The sequence below is a fragment of the Balaenoptera acutorostrata genome, chromosome 13, assembly GCF_949987535.1.
Source record: "Balaenoptera acutorostrata chromosome 13, mBalAcu1.1, whole genome shotgun sequence".
NCBI classification, from domain to species: domain Eukaryota; kingdom Metazoa; phylum Chordata; class Mammalia; order Artiodactyla; family Balaenopteridae; genus Balaenoptera; species Balaenoptera acutorostrata.
The window spans coordinates 84,106,818-84,126,751 of NC_080076.1; the positions used below are offsets into that span (position 1 = coordinate 84,106,818).

Below are 19,934 nucleotides of genomic sequence, written 5' to 3' on the forward strand. Positions count from 1 at the left end.
GCTACAAGCTGTTGCAGGCCCCTGGGCAAGTTACTTCCCCTCTCTGAGTCTTAGTTTTCCTTTTGTGGAATGGGGGCAATGAAACTGTAGAGGAGTGTTGAAATACATCTAAAATCAGAATGCCGCAGTTTACTAAACTGAATCTTAACTTTTCAAAAATTTCTAAGAAAAAAGCCTGGAAGGAAGCATCCAAATGTTAACAATGTAGACTTGTGGCCTGGAGAGAAATCTGTACTTTGTCTCTCTTTCTGGTTGTATGACCTTGGGCAAGAAACTTCATATCCCTGGCCTCAGTTTCCCTGTCTGTAAAATGGGGATTATAAGAGCAACTATCTCATAGGGTTGTTCTGCAAGTAAGTGATTTGGTAAAATACAACTCATTAGGTATCTCGTCTTGATGCCTGACACATACAAATGTGTCAATAACTGGTTTACTTTATTAACAACAACAGGGTGTATGGGATCTTGAACTATGGAAAATTAAAAGAGTTGCAGTTGTATCCTGACCCCCAGCTGGTGATGCAGGTCATAGCGATTAAGTTTAACTTACACACTGACCTTAGCAATCAGGATGCTGTGCCCACTATACGCGCACAGAGATCCACACACATCCACGTGCACATTTCATTGATTTATGTTTTAACTGATTTGTTTGTTTATTGGTATCCTGCCTTGTTCCAGCAATGGTTCGAGTTAGGAGTCAGTTTTGTTTTGGGAAAGGTTTTGGGCGTGTGGGGCTGTAGAGGAAACATTTTTATGTTTCCACAAAGGGCATTCTGAGCAAATGTGACTGAAACTTGGGATCTGGGCTAAAAGACAAGCCTTGGAGTTAATACATGACTGATTAGCTAGTGAGAACTCCAGAAAGATTCACCTCCTGGGAGATGTCTGTTGACATTTCAAGGGGGGATGAGACCCAGACCGTGGAGACACCCCCTGGGTTGTAAAGCTGGGTTTAAAGCTACTAGTCTTATCTTCCCCTGGAGAGAAGTATTTATATTCCAAATGCTAGAAACCCAGGATCCTGGCCCTTCTGTTCATCATGATACTTGGGAGTAGATTTCTCTCCCTTTCTCAGAAGGTCCCTCTACTATACAACCACCCAGATTCATATTTGGGTGGTTCCTTGCCTACAGCACAAACTCTGGTGCATGTAGGAGGATATCTGGTTCTTGTCTTGTCACCCCAGGGGAAGAACTGGGGAAAACTGGCATGGTTTTTACTATACAAGTAATAATGATCTGCTCTGCTCCAGAATCCTCTTGTTCACATTTAGGATAGTATTAATAGATACAGATATTAAAGACTAATATGATGACATTTACTTTTTTCTCAATACTCTACAATGAGCAGGTTTTAGTTTTATACTCAGGAAAAAATAAACATTATTAAAAATGCTTCCTATTCAAACTACTCTAAGATCGCTCTTCTTAAGCCTATTTGATTGGCAGAGATCCAAAAGTTTGACGACACACCGTGCTGGTGAGGCTATTGGGAAACGGGCCTCTCAGACCTTGCTGGAGGGAGTGTGAACTGGCACAACCCCATGGAAGGCAGTTTGGTCACATCTGCCAAATTATAAACGCACAGCTCTTTCACCCAACGGTTCCCCTTCTAGGAATCTGCCCTATACAGTGGCTTGGGTATGTATGAAATGATATCTGTAGAAGGTTATTCACTGCAGTATGGAGGATGATGGTAAAATACTGGAAATACCATAAACATTCATCAATAGGGTATGAGTTAGACCAGAGGTTGGCAAACTGCAACCTGCTGCCTGTTTATGTAAATAAAGTTTTACTGGCACACAGCCATGCCCATTCGTTTCCGTATTGTCTATGCTTCACTCTACCACTGCAAAGTTGAATAGTTGTGACAGCGACTTGCAAGGCCAACAATATTTACTCTCTGGTCCTTTATAGAAAGTTTGCCTTCCCCTGGGTTAGATGATGGTGCGTCCATGTAGTGCAATACGACGCAGCTGTGAAACAGAAGGAACTGCTTTATATACAGATATGGAACAAGCTCTAAGACACATACACAGAAAAAGTAAGGTTCAGGAGGGTGTACATAGTATTAATAACTATTATTTTTTTTAAAGATGCTAATTATTCTCTTAAGGATATGCATACCAAGGCTGTGATGATTTCTTTCTTTTATTTATTTATTTTTGGTCACACTGCATGTGGGATCTTAGTTCCCCAACCAGGGATTGAACCTGGGCCCCCTGCATTGGAAGCGTGGAGTCTTAACCACTGGACTGCCAGGGAAGTCCCTCATTTTTGTTTTAGAAAGGGGTAAAAGTAGATATTCATGGGCTTGTGAAGGGATCTCTGGGAGGAGACCCCAGACACCGTAACAGAGGTTGCTAGGGAGAGGGGAACTGGGGGCAAGTTCAGGGAGGGGAGATGGAGTTTCCCGGCTATGCCCTAATGTACCTTTTTCAGTTTTGAACTAAGTAAATGGATTACCTATTCAAAAAATTAACCTAAAAAACGTTATTCTTTTCCAACCTTCCTCTGCAGGAGGGGGCACCCTGTCCTTAGGCTGGCACAGCCATGCATCCGGGCCTTCGCCTCTGCTGTGCCCTCTGCCTGGAATGCCATTCCTCAAGAGAACAGCGCCTGGGCTTTAGAACCCAGCTGCAGAGTGTCCTCCTAGGAGGCCTCCCTCAACGGTGGTGACCAGGGAAATGACCACTTGCCCTGTCACACTGCTGACCCCTCCTGGCCATGCCCCTGGCTGCTGGTGTTGCAGGGGACCGGGGAGAGATGCAGTAGGCCCGCAGGACTCCAGACCGGACCCTTATGGCCACATCTTACCTCATTTCAAAGTCCTGCCCAACTTTGTCCCACAGATAGCAACACATCTGAAGCCAGAGGAAGGCAGGACGCGGGAACCCCGTTTATAAATGTGAAAACTGAGACTCAGAGAGGCTGAAGGACTTACAAGGACCCAGGCTGGGACTAGGATATGGGGCCCCCGGGGAAGGCTGGGGTCCACACAGTGCCTGCCTGGTGATCGAGTGAGGAGGCTGGTGGAGACCTCAGGTGGGGATGGAGGGAGAGAAGCAGCCCCGGGCTTGTCCCTCGTCACCGCCCCCGGCTCTACGGAACATAGCTCCTCACTCGGTCTGGTTGAGAGAAACCCATGTTCCAGCTTAGCCTGGGGATGGGCCTGGGATCTCTGGTCACTGCTCTGCCTTCCTCCCACGGGGAAGGGCACTTGTCATGCTCTGCAGGCTGCTTCCTGGCCTTTACCAGGGCTGTCCCGTGCCTGGAATCCATCCCTCTACAGTCTCAAGTTACTTGTCAGGTCTCAGCTCCATGACCCTTCCTGTGGGATGTCTTCCCTGACCCCTGAGTCTGGGTCTGGTGCCCCTTCCCCAACCGTTGCTGCCTGCATCACCCTATTTCTGAGTGTTCTGTCTGTACCCCGCCCTCCTTCCTCTGGGAACTCAGGGGCTGGGTCCCAGACAGCTCCCAGCCCCAGCACTCAGCATGGCATGTAGTTCAATTAATATTGATTGAGCTCAGCTCCCTCCTCTCCGCCTGGCCCGAGACCCCCGCCCCGGGGAGAATGAGCCCCCAGCACACGTCTCCTCACCTGATTAGCTTTCTCCAGGTTGGTCATGATCAGGCCGACTTCATCTGCCCTGAGACAGAAAGACGAGGCCCTGAGGAAGGGATTCTGGCAGCCACCAGGGCCCCCGCCATTGCTGAAAGCCCCCAGCCCCTGCCAACCCAAGGGTCTCGCAATGGAGGCCTCGAGAAGGTTGCCTTCCATCCTTCCTACTGGAGAGAAACCAAGCTGGGGGGGGTGGGGAAAGAATCCAGGCTGGGGGAAAATGAAAACGGGGCCTCAGCACTGCACCCCTTCCAGGCAGCCTGGCCTCGCATCTCCCCCAGGGGTCCACTCGCCGAAGGTGCCACAGAGCTACACCTCCCAGCCTTTGCCTCTGCTATGCCTTCCACCTGGACGCCTTCCTCAAGAGAACAGGGCCTGAGCTTTAAACCCAGCTGCAAAGTGTTCTCCTAGGAGGCCTCCCTCAACTAGCCTCATTTATTTTGCTGCCTCCCCACCCCCCTGGGTTGCCAGCGCCTAAAGGATCAGGACAGGCCTCATCCACCTCGGCTGCCCCTCTGCCTAGCAAGGGGTGGGGCCACAAGGGGCCTGCGGGGAGCGTTTGGCGACTAAAAGCCACACGTGCTACACGCATGTTCCAGTTCAAGGCCTTCTTTGCATAAGCTTGTTCCCACTGCCCAGAGCACCTTTCCAAGCATTCTTCATGTGGCCATCTTCCCATCTTTGAGATCTCATTCTGAAGGTCATCTCCTTGGGGAAGTCCTCCCTGACCACCCTGGATAACAGGACCCACCCCTCCATGTTATTCTCTCTTGCTGCTCCTGGTTTTTCCCTTCTTAGCATTTACCATGTGGTCACAACAGTGTCAGGCATACAGTAAGTGCTCAATAGTGTCTGTGAATGAAAGACTTTATTCCTGTACATCAGCTAGTGTCTGTCTCCTCTCCTTGACTGAGGACAGGCCCATGTTCTGGTGTTTCCTCCAGGGACCCAGCATAGCACTGGGTAAACAGTAGGTGCTAAATAAGTGTTTGTGGATTAAGTGATATCTTAAAGCCTGAAGAAATGTTGAGTCCAGAGTAATTTAAGTGAATGACACTTGGCCCTGAGGGTTGGACTGTGAAGCTGGGGAGTGGGGACAGCCCCTGGAGGCTGGGGCAAGGCAGAGGCCATGACTAGCGGTCTGCTTAGCTGGAAACCCGGAATGTCCTTTATAGTCTGTGCTACCCGGATGGCACCACAAATAACTGCTGAACAGCTGTGTGCCCATGCGGGTGTGGAGCAGAGAGTACTTAATTAAATGGGTGTCTCAGGCAGAATCAGAGGGAGAATATCAGAAAGAGGAGGCATGTCTAGAGAGTGAGAGGGAGGAGGCATGTCTGGGAGGGTCAGAGGGAGGAGGCATGTCTGGGAAGGTCAGAGGGAGGAGGCATGTCTGGGAGGGTCAGAGGGAGGAGGCATGTCTGGGAGGGTCAGAGGGAGGAGGCCTGTCTGGGAGGGTCAGAGGGAGGAGGTATCTTTGGGAGGGTCAGAGGCAGGAGGCATGTCTGGGAGGTCAGAGGGAGGAGGCATGTCTGGGAGAGTCAGAGGAAGGAGGCATGTCTGGGAGGGTCAGAGGGAGGAGGCATGTCTGGGAGGTCAGAGGGAGGAGGCATGTCTGGGAAGGTCAGAGGGAGGGTCAGAGGGAGGAGGCATGTCTGGGAGGGTCAGAGGGAGGAGGCATGTCTGGGAAGGTCAGAGGGAGAGTCTGAGGGAGGAGGCATGTCTGGGAGGGTCAGAGGGAGGAGGCATGTCTGGGAAGGTCAGAGGGAGGGTCTGAGGGAGGAGGCATGTCTGGGAGGGTCAGAGGGAGGAGGCATGTCTGGGAAGGTCAGAGGGAGGAGGCATGTCTGGGAGGGTCAGAGGGAGGAGGCATGTTTGGGAGGGTCAGAGGGAGGGTCTGAGGGAGGAGGCATGTCTGGGAGGGTCAGAGGGAGGAGGCATGTCTGGGAAGGTCAGAGGGAGGGTCTGAGGGAGGAGGCATGTCTGGGAGGGTCAGAGGGAGGAGGCATGTCTGGGAAGGTCAGAGGGAGGGTCTGAGGGAGGAGGCATGTCTGGGAGGGTCAGAGGGAGGAGGCATGTCTGGGAGGTCAGAGGGAGGAGGCATGTCTGGGAGGGTCAGAGGGAGGGGGCATGTCTGGGAGGGTCAGAGGGAGGGGGCATGTCTGGGAGGTCAGAGGGAGGGGGCATGTCTGGGAGGGTCAGAGAGAGGAGGTATATTTGGGAGGGTCCGAGGGAGGAGGCATGTCTGGGAAGGTCCGAGGGAGGAGGCATGTCTGGGAGGGTCCGAGGGAGGAGGCGTGTCTGGGAGGGTCCGAGGGGGGGGCGTGTCTGGGAGGGTCCGAGGGAGGGGGCGTGTCTGGGAGGGTCCGAGGGAGGGGGCGTGTCTGGGAGGGTCCGAGGGAGGGGGCGTGTCTGGGAGGGTCGGAGGGAGGAGGCACACCTCAGCATGGCGTTGACTTACTTGGATGCCGCCTCCTCATCGTATTTCCGCCGCAGCTCCAGCAGCTCTGTCTGCGTGGCCTTTAACGCTGGGAAAAATTAAAGTGCCGGAGTAAGGCCCTCCACCCCCAGGGAAGTGGAACCCGGTCCCCTTCTCTGGGGCCCGGAAGGCAGAATGAAGCTTAGGGTAGTGAGGAAAGATTTTTCTCTCAGCTGAAGGGAGGGCTGTGGCATGGCCAGGGTGGGGAGGGCAGATGACATGATTCTCTATGAGTCTGTGAAGCTCAGGGGACCCAGGTAAGTGGAGGGGGGCAGTCTGTCCCAGGACCTGGGGTATGAGTCCCCTAACACCTTTAACGTCACTCCAGGACCTGGGTGGGGTCATCCGTCCATGAGCTCACCCACCCTGAGGTCCAGCCCTGGAAGTGAGGGGGACGGGGAGGAGCAACGAAGTCAATAGATACATGTATGTTATAATAAATGAGGGATTTCTCATAAAATTCCAGATCTCTGATTTCTCTAGCAAAATGGAAGGGACTGGCTATACTGGGCAGTGCCTGGCTGGGGCTCAGCAGTGGCCACCTCTTTAGATCAGGCTGGGGTTCTCCAGTTTGACCCACACCCCACCCTTCCCTACTGCATTCTCTAATCCAGCCAGCTTGGCTGCATGCCCGGTCCCTGTAGGCACTGCATTTGCCACCCCGGATTGAATTCTATCTCAAACCCTCTCTCCACAGTAGTATGACCCCCGGGACTGGGGCTCTGATTCCTGCTGGGTAATGTAGGTCTTTCCTCTCCCTTCCCAAACTCCTTTCTTGCCCTCCTGATTCTAGAACACCTGACCCTGTGTTCAGTGTCACTGCCCCCTCCCACTCCCCCTGGGCCTCCTGGTCTGACTGGCTGGGGCGCTGCACGAGGGCAGGGGACATGTGCCAGATACACACCTGAATGTAGGACCTTGATCTTCTCCTCGGCTTCCCCCAGTCTGGCTGCCAAAGTGAAGGCCTGTACTTCCTGAAGGCCCCTGTGAAAAGACCTGGTGTGTGGACCGGCCCGTCCTGGCTTCCTGTCCCCTCTCCCACTCCCTGTAAAATCTGCACCTCCGTCTTTTTAATGAGTCCTTAAACATGACACTCAGGCACTTGGCTGCCCTGCTGTTTTGCTGACTGTGTGGCCTCCATCAGAGCTGGTGCCCAGTTAAGGTTCTGTAGCAGCCAGTGACCTTGCCTCTCTGGGCCTCAATTTCCTCATGTATAAAATGGGTTTCTGATGGAGTCTGCCTCAGAGAGTGTTGTGAAGCACGTTCAACGTGGTGCCCAGCACCCAGAGTTCCCTCAGTATCACTGGTTACTATTATTTCCCCTTGAGAGGCACCTTCTTTCCCTTTTCTGTGGCGGGAGTTTGGGAAGCCCCGCCAGCCCACTGTGGTCTAACTTGGGTGTGACGGAAGCATCCCAGCAGAGAAAGAGGACCCCTAGCTGTGCTGGGGGAGGGTTTATGCAAAGCCTGAGCCTTACCTTGGCTGGCTCAGTGACTCTAGGGAAGGAGCCCCGTTTACCTTGATCTTATCCTGCCCCCTCCCCCTCGCTCACTCCATTCCAGCTACACTCCCCTCACACATCAGGCACGTTCCTACCTCAGGGCCTTTGCACTGATTGTTCCCTCTGTCCCTATATACCTGCAAGGCTCCTTCACCTCCTTACGGCTTTACTCACCTTCTCAGTGAGGCCTCCTCTAACACTCTATTTAAAACTTCAGCCCCCGGGGACTTCCCTGGTGGCGTAGTGGTTAAGAATCCTCCTGCCAATGCAGGGGACATGGGTTCGAGCCCTGGTCCGGGAAGATCCCACATGCTGCGGAGCAACTAAGCCTGTGCGCCACAACTGCTGAGGCTGTGTGCCACAACTACTGAAGCCTGCAAGCCTAGAGCCTGTGTTCCGCAGCAAGAGAAGCCCCCGCACCGCAACAAAGAGTAGCCCCTGCTCTCTGCAACTAGAGAAAGCCCGCGCGCAGCAACAAAGACCCAGCGCAGCCAAAAATAAATAAATAAAATAAATAAATTTTAAAAATCAAAAATCTAAAAACTTCAGCCCCCATCTTATCCTCTCCCTCTTCTGCTTTATCTGTCGTCACAATGCTTATCATGTAGCACACCACGTACTTATCGTTTTTGTTTGTGTTTTCCTCACTAGAAAGTAAACTCCAGGAGGGCAGAGGGTTTTGTCCGTTTTGTTCACTGCTGTTCCCTAGAGCAGTGGCTGCCACACAGTAGGTGGCTCCGTAAATATGTGGAATGAAAAATAAGTGAATGACAGAAAGGATAGATGTAACGATCATCATACAAGTGTCCTAGAAAGGCCCTAAGAATGCATGTTTTATCACCACTGCACCAATTGTAAAGGCAAACATTTACTGACACGTGCTTCTCCCTGCGAGCACTGAGCTAAGCGTGTACAGCTGTCATTTCATTTCATTCTTATGGCAAACTAGGAGTTGACACTGCCTGTGACCGTCAGTGTTATACGTCCATTTGGCTGGGCTATAGTACCCAGTTATTCAGTCATACGCTAATACATGTGCTGCTGTGAAGGCATTCTGTAGAGGGGGTTAACATCTACAATCAGTTGATGTTAACTAAAGGAAAATATTCGCAATAACACAGGTGGGCTTCATTCAGTCAGTTGAAGGTCTTAAGAACAAAACTGAGGAAGAAGAAATTCTGCCTCAAGATGGCAGCACTTACGCCCACCTGACAGTTTCCAGCCTGCTGGCTGGCTCGACCAATTCAGACTTGCCAGCCTCAATCGTGTGAGTCAAGTCCTTGAAATACAACTCTTCTTTTTTTCCTTAATATTTATTTATTTGGTTATGTTGGGTGTTTGCTGCGGCACGCGGGCTCTTAGTTGCGGCATATGGGATCTAGTTCCCTGACCAGGGATCGAACCTGGGCCCCCTGGATTGGGAGCGTGGACTCTTAACCACTGGACCACCAGGGAAGTCCCAAAATACAACTCTTAATTAAAAAAAAAATTCTACTGGTTTTTCCTCTGGGGGACCCTGGCCAATATACCACCATTAGCCCCATTTTCCAGATGGGGAAACTGAGGCTCAGTGAGGTGATGTGACCTGCCCAGGGCTGGCCACTGAGCTGCTGACGTGTGGCTTGAACCCAGGCCTGCATCTCCATCTCCAACCTGCATCTGGATTCCCAAAGGGTCCTGGGCAGGGGTGACTTTCTGGGTCCCCCCTCCCAGACAGGTGGAGCAGCGGGACCTGCCTGTCCTTCCCCCACTCACTTTTGTTTCTCTGCCTCATTTCTCTGCAGCAAAGTTTCTGTCAGGAGGGCTTTGCTGGGAATGCCTGGGAGGCGGCTCCCCTCAGTCAGCGTGGGCCCAGCCGGCGACGTCCCCTCTCTCTGTTCTGGAGGGAGAAGAAGAGGGAAAACCGCCCATTGCTGAGAGTGGCGTGACAGCCAAAGCTGCTTTCTGCAAACCAGATCGATCAACAGTGCTGGGAGAAGAATCAATTTCCCAAACTCAGCGTTGGAGACAGCGCAGCTGTCAGGACCTGTTGTCACTGCGATCAGCTGGGTTGAGCCTTGGCGAGTGCCTACACAAGAAAGTCAAACGCCATCGTGCCGGCCCCAGACAGCAAACCCAGAGGCTTCCTTTGCCCTCTCAGACCTGTTCCTGCCTCCTTGGCCTTCTGTATGATTTAAAAAAATCATGGTAAAATATACATAACAAAATTCACCATTTTAACCATTTTAAAGTGCACAATTTAGTGATACGTAGTATAGTCAAAATACTGTGCAACCATTATCAGTAATCCCAGAACACTGACATCACCCCAAAAGGAAACCTGTCCTCATTAAGCAGTCACTCCCCACTCCCTTCCCTAGCCCCTGGCAACCACTGTTCTGCTTTCTGTTGCTACAGATTTGTGTATTTTGGATATCTCATAGCACTGGAATCATAACACCTATCCTTTTGTGACTCGATTCTTTCACTTAGCATGTTTTTGAGGTTCATCAAGGTTGGACCATGTGTCAGTACTTCATTCTTTTTTTATGGCCGAATAATATTCCATTTCATGAATATACCATATTTTGTTTTTTCCCTTTCATCCATTAATGGGCATTTGGATTATTCCCACAATTTGGCTACTGTGAACAGTGCTGCTATAAACATTTGTGTACAAGTTTTGTTTGAGCACCTGTTTTCAATTCTTTGGGGTATATCCCTAGGAGTGGAATGGTTGGGTCACAGGGTAACTCCAGATTTAACTTACTGAGGAGCCACCACACTATTTTCCCTTCCCCAAAATTGATGGTACCTACTCAGATGCTCAGTCATCGCCCCTTACCTGCAGGTGCCCTGGGGCAGGGCCCACGTCAGGTCCATCTTTACAGGCCCCGTGGCAGTTCATTTGGGGATCAGTGTGTGCCTTTGGCACCAAACTCATGGAGAGAGAGTTGCTCAGGGGCCAGCCATTGAGGGTGAGTGGCTCAAGAGTTCCAAAATCTGGTCTCCCAACCTTGGGTCCAAGTGACTCAGTTAAATCCTGTCCTAGTTTTTAAGTTTCTACTGTGATCCTGGCACAGGAGGGTGAGTGTAGAGCTGGGTGGTTTGTAGAGTGAGCCCCTCGAGAGGCTAATACAGCAGTCAGCTTATAATACACACACACACACACACACACACACACACACGCACACACGTACTGGGAACGTTCCAGGTGCCTAGGCCACAACAGTGAACAAAAAGGCAAGTTTTGACCATCATGATGCAGAATAACAAGTGTCCTCAAGGAGAAACACAGCCCAGGACCAAGGTCAAAAACTTCTGTTCTGATTCCCCACTTGGCCACCTGCGGCTTCTGTGACTCAGTTTCCTCATCTGTAAAATGAGGCCAATGACACCTCAGAAGACTGATGCCAGGAGACAGTGAGATGCTGTGTGAAAGGCACACTGCACAGAGCAAATGCTCTCAAGAGGCAATTTCCTCAACTACTATTATTCTTACAGAAGGAAGTTTGAACCTCAGAGGGACCTCAGAGGAAGGAGTGACAATTTTGCTGGGGAACCCCAGAGGCTTCACAGAGGTGTGTACATATGAGCAGGGGCTGAAGAACTGCCAAGTCTGCCAAGTCCTGGCTTGTCAGTGTGGCTGGAATTGTATTCCAGGTGCAGGACCAGAGTTGGCAAAGTGCTGTTATTTTAGTCACTGTAAATCTTCCCCAGAAGACCCTGCCTAGGGCCAGGCTTACAGCAGGTGCTCTCTACGTAATGTGGGGAGGGGGAAGGGAGGAGGTTGTGAAATGGGGGACTGTGAGAGAGAGGTTGCTTCCTGAGAAGCGACTTTGTGTCATGCCTTCATTTGATAGGCCTCAGCCCATTTTATCTTCACTACATGCCAAATCTGGCCCACCACCTGTTTTGTCAATAAAGTTTTATTGAAACAAAGCCATGCCCACTCATTTACATACTATCTATGGCTGCTTTCACCCAGAGTTAAGTAGTTGTGACAGAAACTACATGACCTGCAATACCTGCGATAATTACTTTCTGGCCCTTTTCAGAAAAAGATTGCTGACCTCTGAGGTAAATCCTACTCATTCGTTCCTTAGACAAGAATCCCTTCACCTGACTCCCCCAATTCTCTGCTCAACTTTTTCCCCAAAGTCTTTCTCACCAAATGACATACTATATATTTTACTAACATTTATTGACACTCAGTCCCTCCCTCTAGAAGGTCAGCATGATGAGAGCAGAGATTTTTGTCTGTTTTGTTCCTGGCTGTGTCCCCAGTGCCTATGACAGTGCCTGCAGGTCAATGAACATCCAAAACTTGGATGGTTACCAATGGCTTTCGCCTGCTATTTGCTCCTCCCTATGGTAACCTCCTACCTCACCTTCCAGAGGTAACCACCATGCTGAATTTTGTTCACCATTCTCTTGCTTTTAAACATTTTTATCACAACATATGTACACCCAAACACTATTATTTTTAGCTTTGCTAGTTTCTTAACTTGTCTCATTTGGGGCTGAGACAGTGCTGTGTTCACTACATCCTATTTCCCTCTCCTCCTGGGCACACAGCCAGACTACATTTTCCAGCCTCCTTTGCAGCAGGGATGTGGCCAAATGATGTGTGTCACTCCCACAACCTCAATGTGACCCTCCACATTCTTTCTCTGCCTGTTGGCTAGGTGTCAACATTCACTGTGACTCTGGATGTCGAGCATTGACGATGGCCAGACTACCACACCCTGGGTCCCTGAATGACTGCGTGGAGCGTCCCCTGCAACTTCCCCTCCCTTCAAATATATTAAGCCTCTGAGATTTGGGGTTGGTCTGTCTCAGCAGAACTGCACCTTAACCCATCGCACATCTAAAATTATGATAGAGTTGAGTTCCCTGGCCCCCTTCCCCTGCAAGGGTGGCCGAGTTTGGCTGCCAAAGATCCACAGCCCATTTGTTTATTATGGACATCCTGTGAAAACCTTATCAGTACCTTTGGGGCTGAGGAGCTCAGGGTGTCTCTTCCACGAAGTGTGGAGCTCTCGCCGCGGCTGCCCGCTGGGGTCGAAGCTGGGGGACTGCAGTCTGTCGTCTGGGCTGCGTGAAGCCTCAAACACAGGCACGGGGTCTGCGCAGAGAGAGGAGGACAGGGGTGGTGGGAGCCCTGGGGGTCAGGGGGTGCCCCGGCTGAGGCCACAGGGCCAGGGAGCTTGGGTGGGAGGAACCATCCACAGGAGCCATCTGGAATCGCTCTGGTGGCTTAGGGGAGCCACGTGGACTTTCTGCTTTATGAGGGAGCAGATCTCCAGGCACCTGCTCCGGAAAGCGTGTGCCATCCCCATGGGTGTGGGTGTCCTGCCCAGCTGGGAATAATAATAACAATTATCATAATAACTTCATTTTCCTGATTCTAGATGCCATCTGTGGTGGCCATGAGATTGTGTCCTGCACACCTCCAACCACAGGGAACATCACTTAGCAAGGACCCTAGCAGGCACACTCTGAAATCCATCAGTTCAAGCCTAGCCTTTTCATGGGACTTCCCAGACAAGGCCTGCAGGCAGCGAGGATAGAGGCAGACCTGCTCCTGGGGGACACAAAACTGCTCTGAGGGCTGAGGACTGGCCCGTGGCCTTCCCCAGTGCTTCCTTCCTTAGGCCATAATGTGGTCTGGATGTTTCCACCCGGTTCCCCACCTCTCCTAGCTCCCTCCCTATTTTCCTTCACCTGAGGTTCCCTAATAGCATCTTTGCACATATAACCCTTGGGGTGCTTTTCAATGGATCTGGGCCAACACACCATCATTTGTGACACTTGTGGCCGATTAAATAATAGTTTTTCTGGAGGCGAGATATACACCTGGATATAAGATGTCTCCGTATTTCCCAATAGCTAAATTGAGGACTCCAGGTCCTTCCACCTGGAATTCTGTCCCCCCTCCTACCCTGTCACCTAGCAAGCACGTCCTCTTCCTTCAGATCTAGAATCCAACACCTCTTCTTCCAGCAACTCCCCACCTGGGGCAAGAGGTTGGTGCAGCATCTTCCACGTTACAAAGCCAGTCCCTGGGAATAGGTTCCCACGATGCACCCAGCATCCCCTGGAGGCTGGCCTGGATCTAACTTGTTTTCACAGATGAGGAAACTGCTCAGAGAAGCCAGGTGACTTGCTGAAGAGTGGAGGAGAGACTCAAGTCTGGGTCTCTTTCTCTGATGCCACAAAGACTTCCTGTCCCAGTGGTGTGGATATTTCGACCCCAGTAGCTGCAGGTAGTTAGGTGTTCATGGGGTCCCAAGAAAGCCAGGGCCTCCTCGCTTCAGACCAAGGGGTCTGGTCTGGCCCACATTTTTTCTAATGCCCCAGAGCCCTCTCTCTTCCTGGTCCCTCCTTTGGGATCTCCCACCAGCATCTGCTTGGCCATTGCTCTCTGCTGGTGTGGACCCTGGAGTCAGATGTCCCTGGTCCTGGTCTAATCCATACTTGCTTCTTAGGATTGCTGTGTGACCTTGGTAAATGGCGCTACCTCTCTGTGCCTCACCATAAAAGTACTGACCTCGTGGGCCTGTGATGAAGATTCATGTAAAGTGCTCAACACAGTGCCTGGCACTTGGTCAGCTCAGGACAAATGGAAGCCCTCACTATTATTCCTGCCCTTCTGAGTGCAAGCCACACTGGCCTTCTCTCAGTCCCTCAAATGCACTTTCCCACCCCAGAGACTTTGTACGGGAGGGAGCCTCTGCCAGGAACACCCTGCCCTCCCCTATCCCTTTCAGCTAGTTAATGCTTACTCATCTTAGCAACTCAAATGCCAATTCTTCCAGGAAGCCTTCCTTGACCAGTCGGTCTTCTGGTATGAGCTCTCCCAGCTGCCTGCACCTTTCCTTCACAGCACTCACTGTACTTCCAATTTTCATTGATTTGCAAGTGCACCTAATTATACCCGCTGGACTGCAAACTCCACAACAAGGCAGGGCTGGGACTGCATCTGTTCTTGCACCTCCACTGGACCCCTTGTGGGTGAATGAAGCCTGATCCACAGTCCAACCCAATAAACATCTGCTGATGGAAGAAACAGGGCAGAGCCTATACTTGGGGACCTTCAGGTCTGGCTGGAACAAGGCCACCTCTGCATTTTATCCCTCTTCTCCCGCCTGTTTGTTTAGGTGGTGGGAGGCTCAGACAATGGGTGTTTGTGTCGAGGTAAGCAGGTGCACGGGAACGCTGCTGCTGGCTTTCCTCTGTCAGCACTCCCCCACGCCCCGTCATTAGGCAGGGGCTGCTCAGCAGGGTATGCCATTATGTCTCCCCGGGCTGATGTAATTATACATTGACATAATTAACCCAGCAAGCGCATTAGGCAGGCCAGCTAAAAATTCATCTATAATTATTTGTTGTGTGCATGCTAATGAGTCCATCTGCACTGCCTTTGTACAACATGGACAAATTAATTTACAAGTCTGGATTTTTTAATAAGTTCAAGGAAACGCTTCCTATTGTGTCCTGGTTTTTGAGAAAGGAAGAAAAAGGCGACAAGCGCTTGCCAGGGTCAGGGAGGTTAGATAAACACGGGAGGCTGCAGCTGAGAGCGGCATGGAGGGCTCGCTCTGGTTCCAGGGAGGTGGGAAAGATCCAGCTCATGGCTCAGGGGCCGGCTGGCCAGGAGCCTGTCCAAGCCAAAGGATGACGCTCGGGTGAAAAAGGATGTCATTTACCCCATTCCCAGGGATCAGAAATTGATGTTTGTTCTGCTCGGAGGCCCTGCGGTCATCCTTTGCTGCCTTGTGCTTTGTCCAGGGGAAGCTGACCGCAGGTGGCCTCCTGGAGAGACTGGAGGAGCTGGGTGGCGAGTGGACACTCAACACGGGGTCAGCGGGTTCCAAGGCTCTGTCTCTTTGCCTTCATTTGCCAGTACAGGGTAGAACATAGTGGTTAAACTCTCAGAACATGAAGTCCAGCGCTGGTCTTGAGCCTCAGCTTCCCCACTTAAAAAGTCAGAAAATATTACAGTGTCTACTTCTCAGAAGTTACTACTGGGAAGACTGAAAAAGATTACTGAGAGAGGCAGCATGATTTAAGGACTGCTGGTGTCAGCTCCAGCTCTAAACTGGCTATGTGACCTTTGGACAGTTAGTTAACCTCTCCAAGCCTCCATTTTCTCATCTGTAAAATGGGGCTGCAAGGACTGGATGAGAGAATGTGTATAGAGATTTGCACAGTGCTGGGTGCACAGTAGGGCTTGATAAGTGTTGGCTGCTGTTATTACCCTGAGAGGGGGCAGCACACCGTCCCGTGACGTTCTAGGAGCTGCTGTCTACATGGCAAAACTCCACGGAGACTCAGGACAGGGTAAGGCCTCATATACTCTCATCAGTGCCTGGGAGACTCAGAATCCAGTAATCCTGCGTTGAGCTCCACTCAGGGACTCAAAGGCTCTAGCTTAGAAAGTCACACTGAGGAGGGACAATTTGTCAAGTGTCCAACACCCCTACCCCAGTGCACAGTTGGGGAAAAGTGGGGTCCTGTGACTTCCCTGAAGTCTGCCAGTGAGTTGGTGGTAGGGCCAAGATGGGGCCTTGGGCCTCAGCCTTTTCTTCCCACACTGTGCTTCCTCCTAGATCCCCAATTTGAGAGAGGAAGTCGGGGGAGGTGCAGATGACTCAGCCGAAGTCAGGCTGTGGCCAAATCCTAACAGCCGGAGCACTTTAAATCGATTAGAATTCATACAGTCTTCTACCCACCACCAGAGCCTCCCATCAAGCCTCTTAGCCTCAACCACCAGAGGGCAGACAACAGAAGCAAGAAAAACTACAATCCTGCAGCCTGTGGACCAAAAACCACAGTTACAGAAAGACAGAGAAGATGAAAAGGCAGAGGGCTATGTACCAGATGAAGGAACAAGAAAAAACCCCAGAAAAACAACTAAATGAAGTGGAGATAGGCAACCTTCCAGAAAAAGAATTCAGAATAATGATAGTGAAGATGATCCAGGACCTCGGAATAAGAATGGAGGCAAAGATTGAGAAGATGCAAGAAATGATTAACAAAGACCTAGAAGAATTAAAGAACAAACAAACAGAGATGACCAATACAATAACTGAAATGAAAACTACACTAGAAGGAATCAATAGCAGAATAACTGAGGCGGAAGAATGGATAAGTGACCTGGAAGACAGAATGGTGGAATTCACTGCTGCGGAACAGACTAAAGAAAAAAGAATGAAAAGAAATGAAGACAGCCTAAGAGACCTCTGGGACAACATTAAACGCAACAACATTCGCATTATAGGGGTCCCAGAAGGAGAAGAGAGAGAGAAAGGACCAGAGAAAATATTTGAAGAGATTATAGTCGAAAACTTCCCTAACATGGGAAAGGAAATAGCCACCCAAGTCCAGGAAGCGCAGAGAGTCCCATACAGAATAAACCCAAGGAGAAACACGCCGAGACACATAGTAATCAAAGTGGCAAAAATTAAAGACAAAGAAAAATTACTGAAAGCAGCAAGGGAAAAACGACAAATAACATACAAGGGAACCCCCATAAGGTTAACAGCTGATTTCTCAGCAGAAACTCTGCAAGCCAGAAGGGAGTGGCATGATATACTTAAAGTGATGAAAGGGAAGAACCTACAACCAAGATTACTTTACCCATTTAGATTTGATGGAGAAATCAAAAGCTTTACAGACAAGCAAAAGCTAAGAGAATTCAGCACCACCAAACCAGCTCTACAACAAATGCTAAAGGAACTTCTCTAAGTGGGAAACACAAGAGAAGAAAAGGACCTACAAAAACAAACCCAAAACAATTAAGAAAATGGTCATAGGAACATACATATCGATAATTACCTTAAACGTGAATGGATTAAATGCCCCAACCAAAAGACATAGACTGGCTGAATGGATACAAAAACAAGACCCATATATATGCTGTCTACAAGAGACCCACTTCAGACCTAGGGACACATACAGACTGAAAGTGAGGGGATGGAAAAAGATATTCCATGCAAATGGAAATCAAAAGAAAGCTGGAGTAGCTATACTCATATCAGATAAAATAGACTTTAAAATAAAGAATGTTACAAGAGACAAGGAAGGACACTACATAATGATCCAGGGATCAATCCAAAAAGAAGATATAACAATTATAAATATATATGCACCCAACATAGGAGCACCTCAATACATAAGGCAACTGCTAACAGCTATAAAAGAGGAAATCGACAGTAACACAATAATAGTGGGGGACTTTAACACCTCACTTACGCCAATGGACAGATCATCCAAAATGAAAATAAATAAGGAAACAGAAGCTTTAAATGACACAATAGACCAGATAGATTTAATTGATATATATAGGACATTCCATCCAAAAACGGCAGATTACACGTTCTTCTCAAGTGCACACGGAACATTCTCCAGGATAGATCACATCTTGGGTCACAAATCAAGCCTCAGTAAATTTAAGAAAATTGAAATCATATCAAGCATCTTTTCTGACCACAACGCTATGAGATTAGAAATGAATTACAGGGAAAAAAACGTAAAAAAGACAAACACATGGAGGCTAAACAATACGTTACTAAATAACCAAGAGATCACTGAAGAAATCAAACAGGAAATAAAAAAATACCTAGAGACAAATGACAATGAAAACACGACGACCCAAAACCTATGGGATGCAGCAAAAGCGGTTCTAAGAGGGAAGTTTATAGCTATACAAGCCTACCTAAAGAAACAAGAAAAATCTCAAGTAAACAATCTAACCTTACACCTAAAGAAACTAGAGAAAGAAGAACAAACAAAACCCAAAGTTAGGAAATCATAAAGATCAGAGCAGAAATAAATGAAATAGAAACAAAGAAAACAATAGCAAAGATCAATAAAACTAAAAAAAAAAAAAAAAAAAAAAAAAGAATTCATACAGTCTTCACCACAACACTGTTAGTAGGGCTGTTGTGTTCCCATTCTATAGATGGGGAAACTGAGGCATGGGGGAGTGAGATCACTTCCCCAAGGTGAGGCCCAATAAAGTAGATGCTGCTATTTCCATTTTCCAGACAAGGAAATGAAGGCCCAGAGAGGAGATTCCATGTGCCCAAGGTCACCGAGCTCAGAAGTGGCAGGGGTGGGATTTGAACCCGGAGTGCCTGGTGACTCTTTGTAGTGGGCTAAGCTGCCTTGAGGCAGGGCATGGGGGATTATTAGGCCAGAAGCACGAGAATGAGGGCTCTGTTCTTGGCCTTGCCACAGGCTTGCTGTGTGACCTTGGACAAAGCATCAGACTTCTCTGGGCTCCAAATCTCTGTTACAAGTATCCTTGAGGCACACACTCAATCAACATTGCTTATCACCAGATAGGGCTGTGGTCCTGCCACAGTGAGTGCTTTTGGCCCTGGGCCTATTCTTTGGCGCTGGGATGCTCAGGGAGGGTGATTATTAAACGCCTTCACAGCTGAACTTGACACTTGAGGTTTGAACATTGTGAATCCTCCAAATTCCCAAAGCCACTCTCAGATAAAGGGGGAGAGGGATAGGTTGGGAGGCTGACGGTCAAATCCTGGCTGTGACAACTTTAGGGAAAGTCACTTAGGTCCCCTGAGCCTCAGTTTCCCCAGCAGTAAAACAGGGACAACAACAGGACCTACTGTAGAGGGCTGTGCAGGGACTCCATGAGCACGCTGAGCCCCGTGACAGTGCCTGGCACCTAACAGAGTCTAAGTGAGCGTTACCCTCATTCTTATGACCTGTGGCAGTGTGGGATGTGCCACCCAGCTCTCCCTTCAAGAAAGAACGAACGTCCTGCGAGGAGTTGGTGACAGTCTCCAGGCGCTGCACCTTCGGATACACTGCAGTGTTTGTTTGGAGGCCAGGTTTCCCCAGGCCTGCTCCCAGCCAATGAATGAGCAAGACAGGGACAGTAGGGCTGGGCCACTCCTGCCGATGCTGGAAAAGGCAACCTAGTATTATAGACTAAAATGTTTTCCCCCAAACCCATATGTTGAAGCCTTAACCCCTGATGCAACTGTATCTGGAGACAGGGCTTTAAGGAAGTAATTAAGGTTAAATGAGGTCGTTAAGAGTGGGGCCTGGGCTTCCCTGGTGGCGCAGTGGTTGAGAATCTGCCTGCTAATGCAGGAAACACGGGTTCGAGCCCTGGTCTGGGAAGATCCCACATGCCGCGGAGCGACTGGGCCCGTGAGCCACAACTGCTGAGCCTGCGCGTCTGGAGCCTGTGCTCCGCAACAAGAGAGGCCACAATAGTGAGAGGCCCGCGCACCGCGATGAAGAGTGGCCCCCGCTTGCCACAACTGGAGAAAGCCATAGCACAGAAACGAAGACCCAACATAGCAA

General features: G+C 49.8%; 1 protein-coding gene across 1 annotated transcript in view; it reads right to left on the minus strand.

Annotated features, from left to right (window-relative positions):
- The window catches only part of CUX2 (cut like homeobox 2), a 267,243-nt gene that overhangs the window by 27,573 nt on the left and 219,736 nt on the right, over window positions 1-19,934 (minus strand). The window contains exons 5-9 of the mRNA XM_057526567.1: window positions 12,580-12,714; window positions 9,363-9,486; window positions 7,011-7,090; window positions 6,089-6,155; window positions 3,607-3,655 (exon numbers count right to left, since the gene is read on the minus strand). Of these exons, the coding sequence (XP_057382550.1) occupies window positions 3,607-3,655; window positions 6,089-6,155; window positions 7,011-7,090; window positions 9,363-9,486; window positions 12,580-12,714 (455 nt within the window). The remainder of the gene's footprint in view (window positions 1-3,606; window positions 3,656-6,088; window positions 6,156-7,010; window positions 7,091-9,362; window positions 9,487-12,579; window positions 12,715-19,934) is intronic.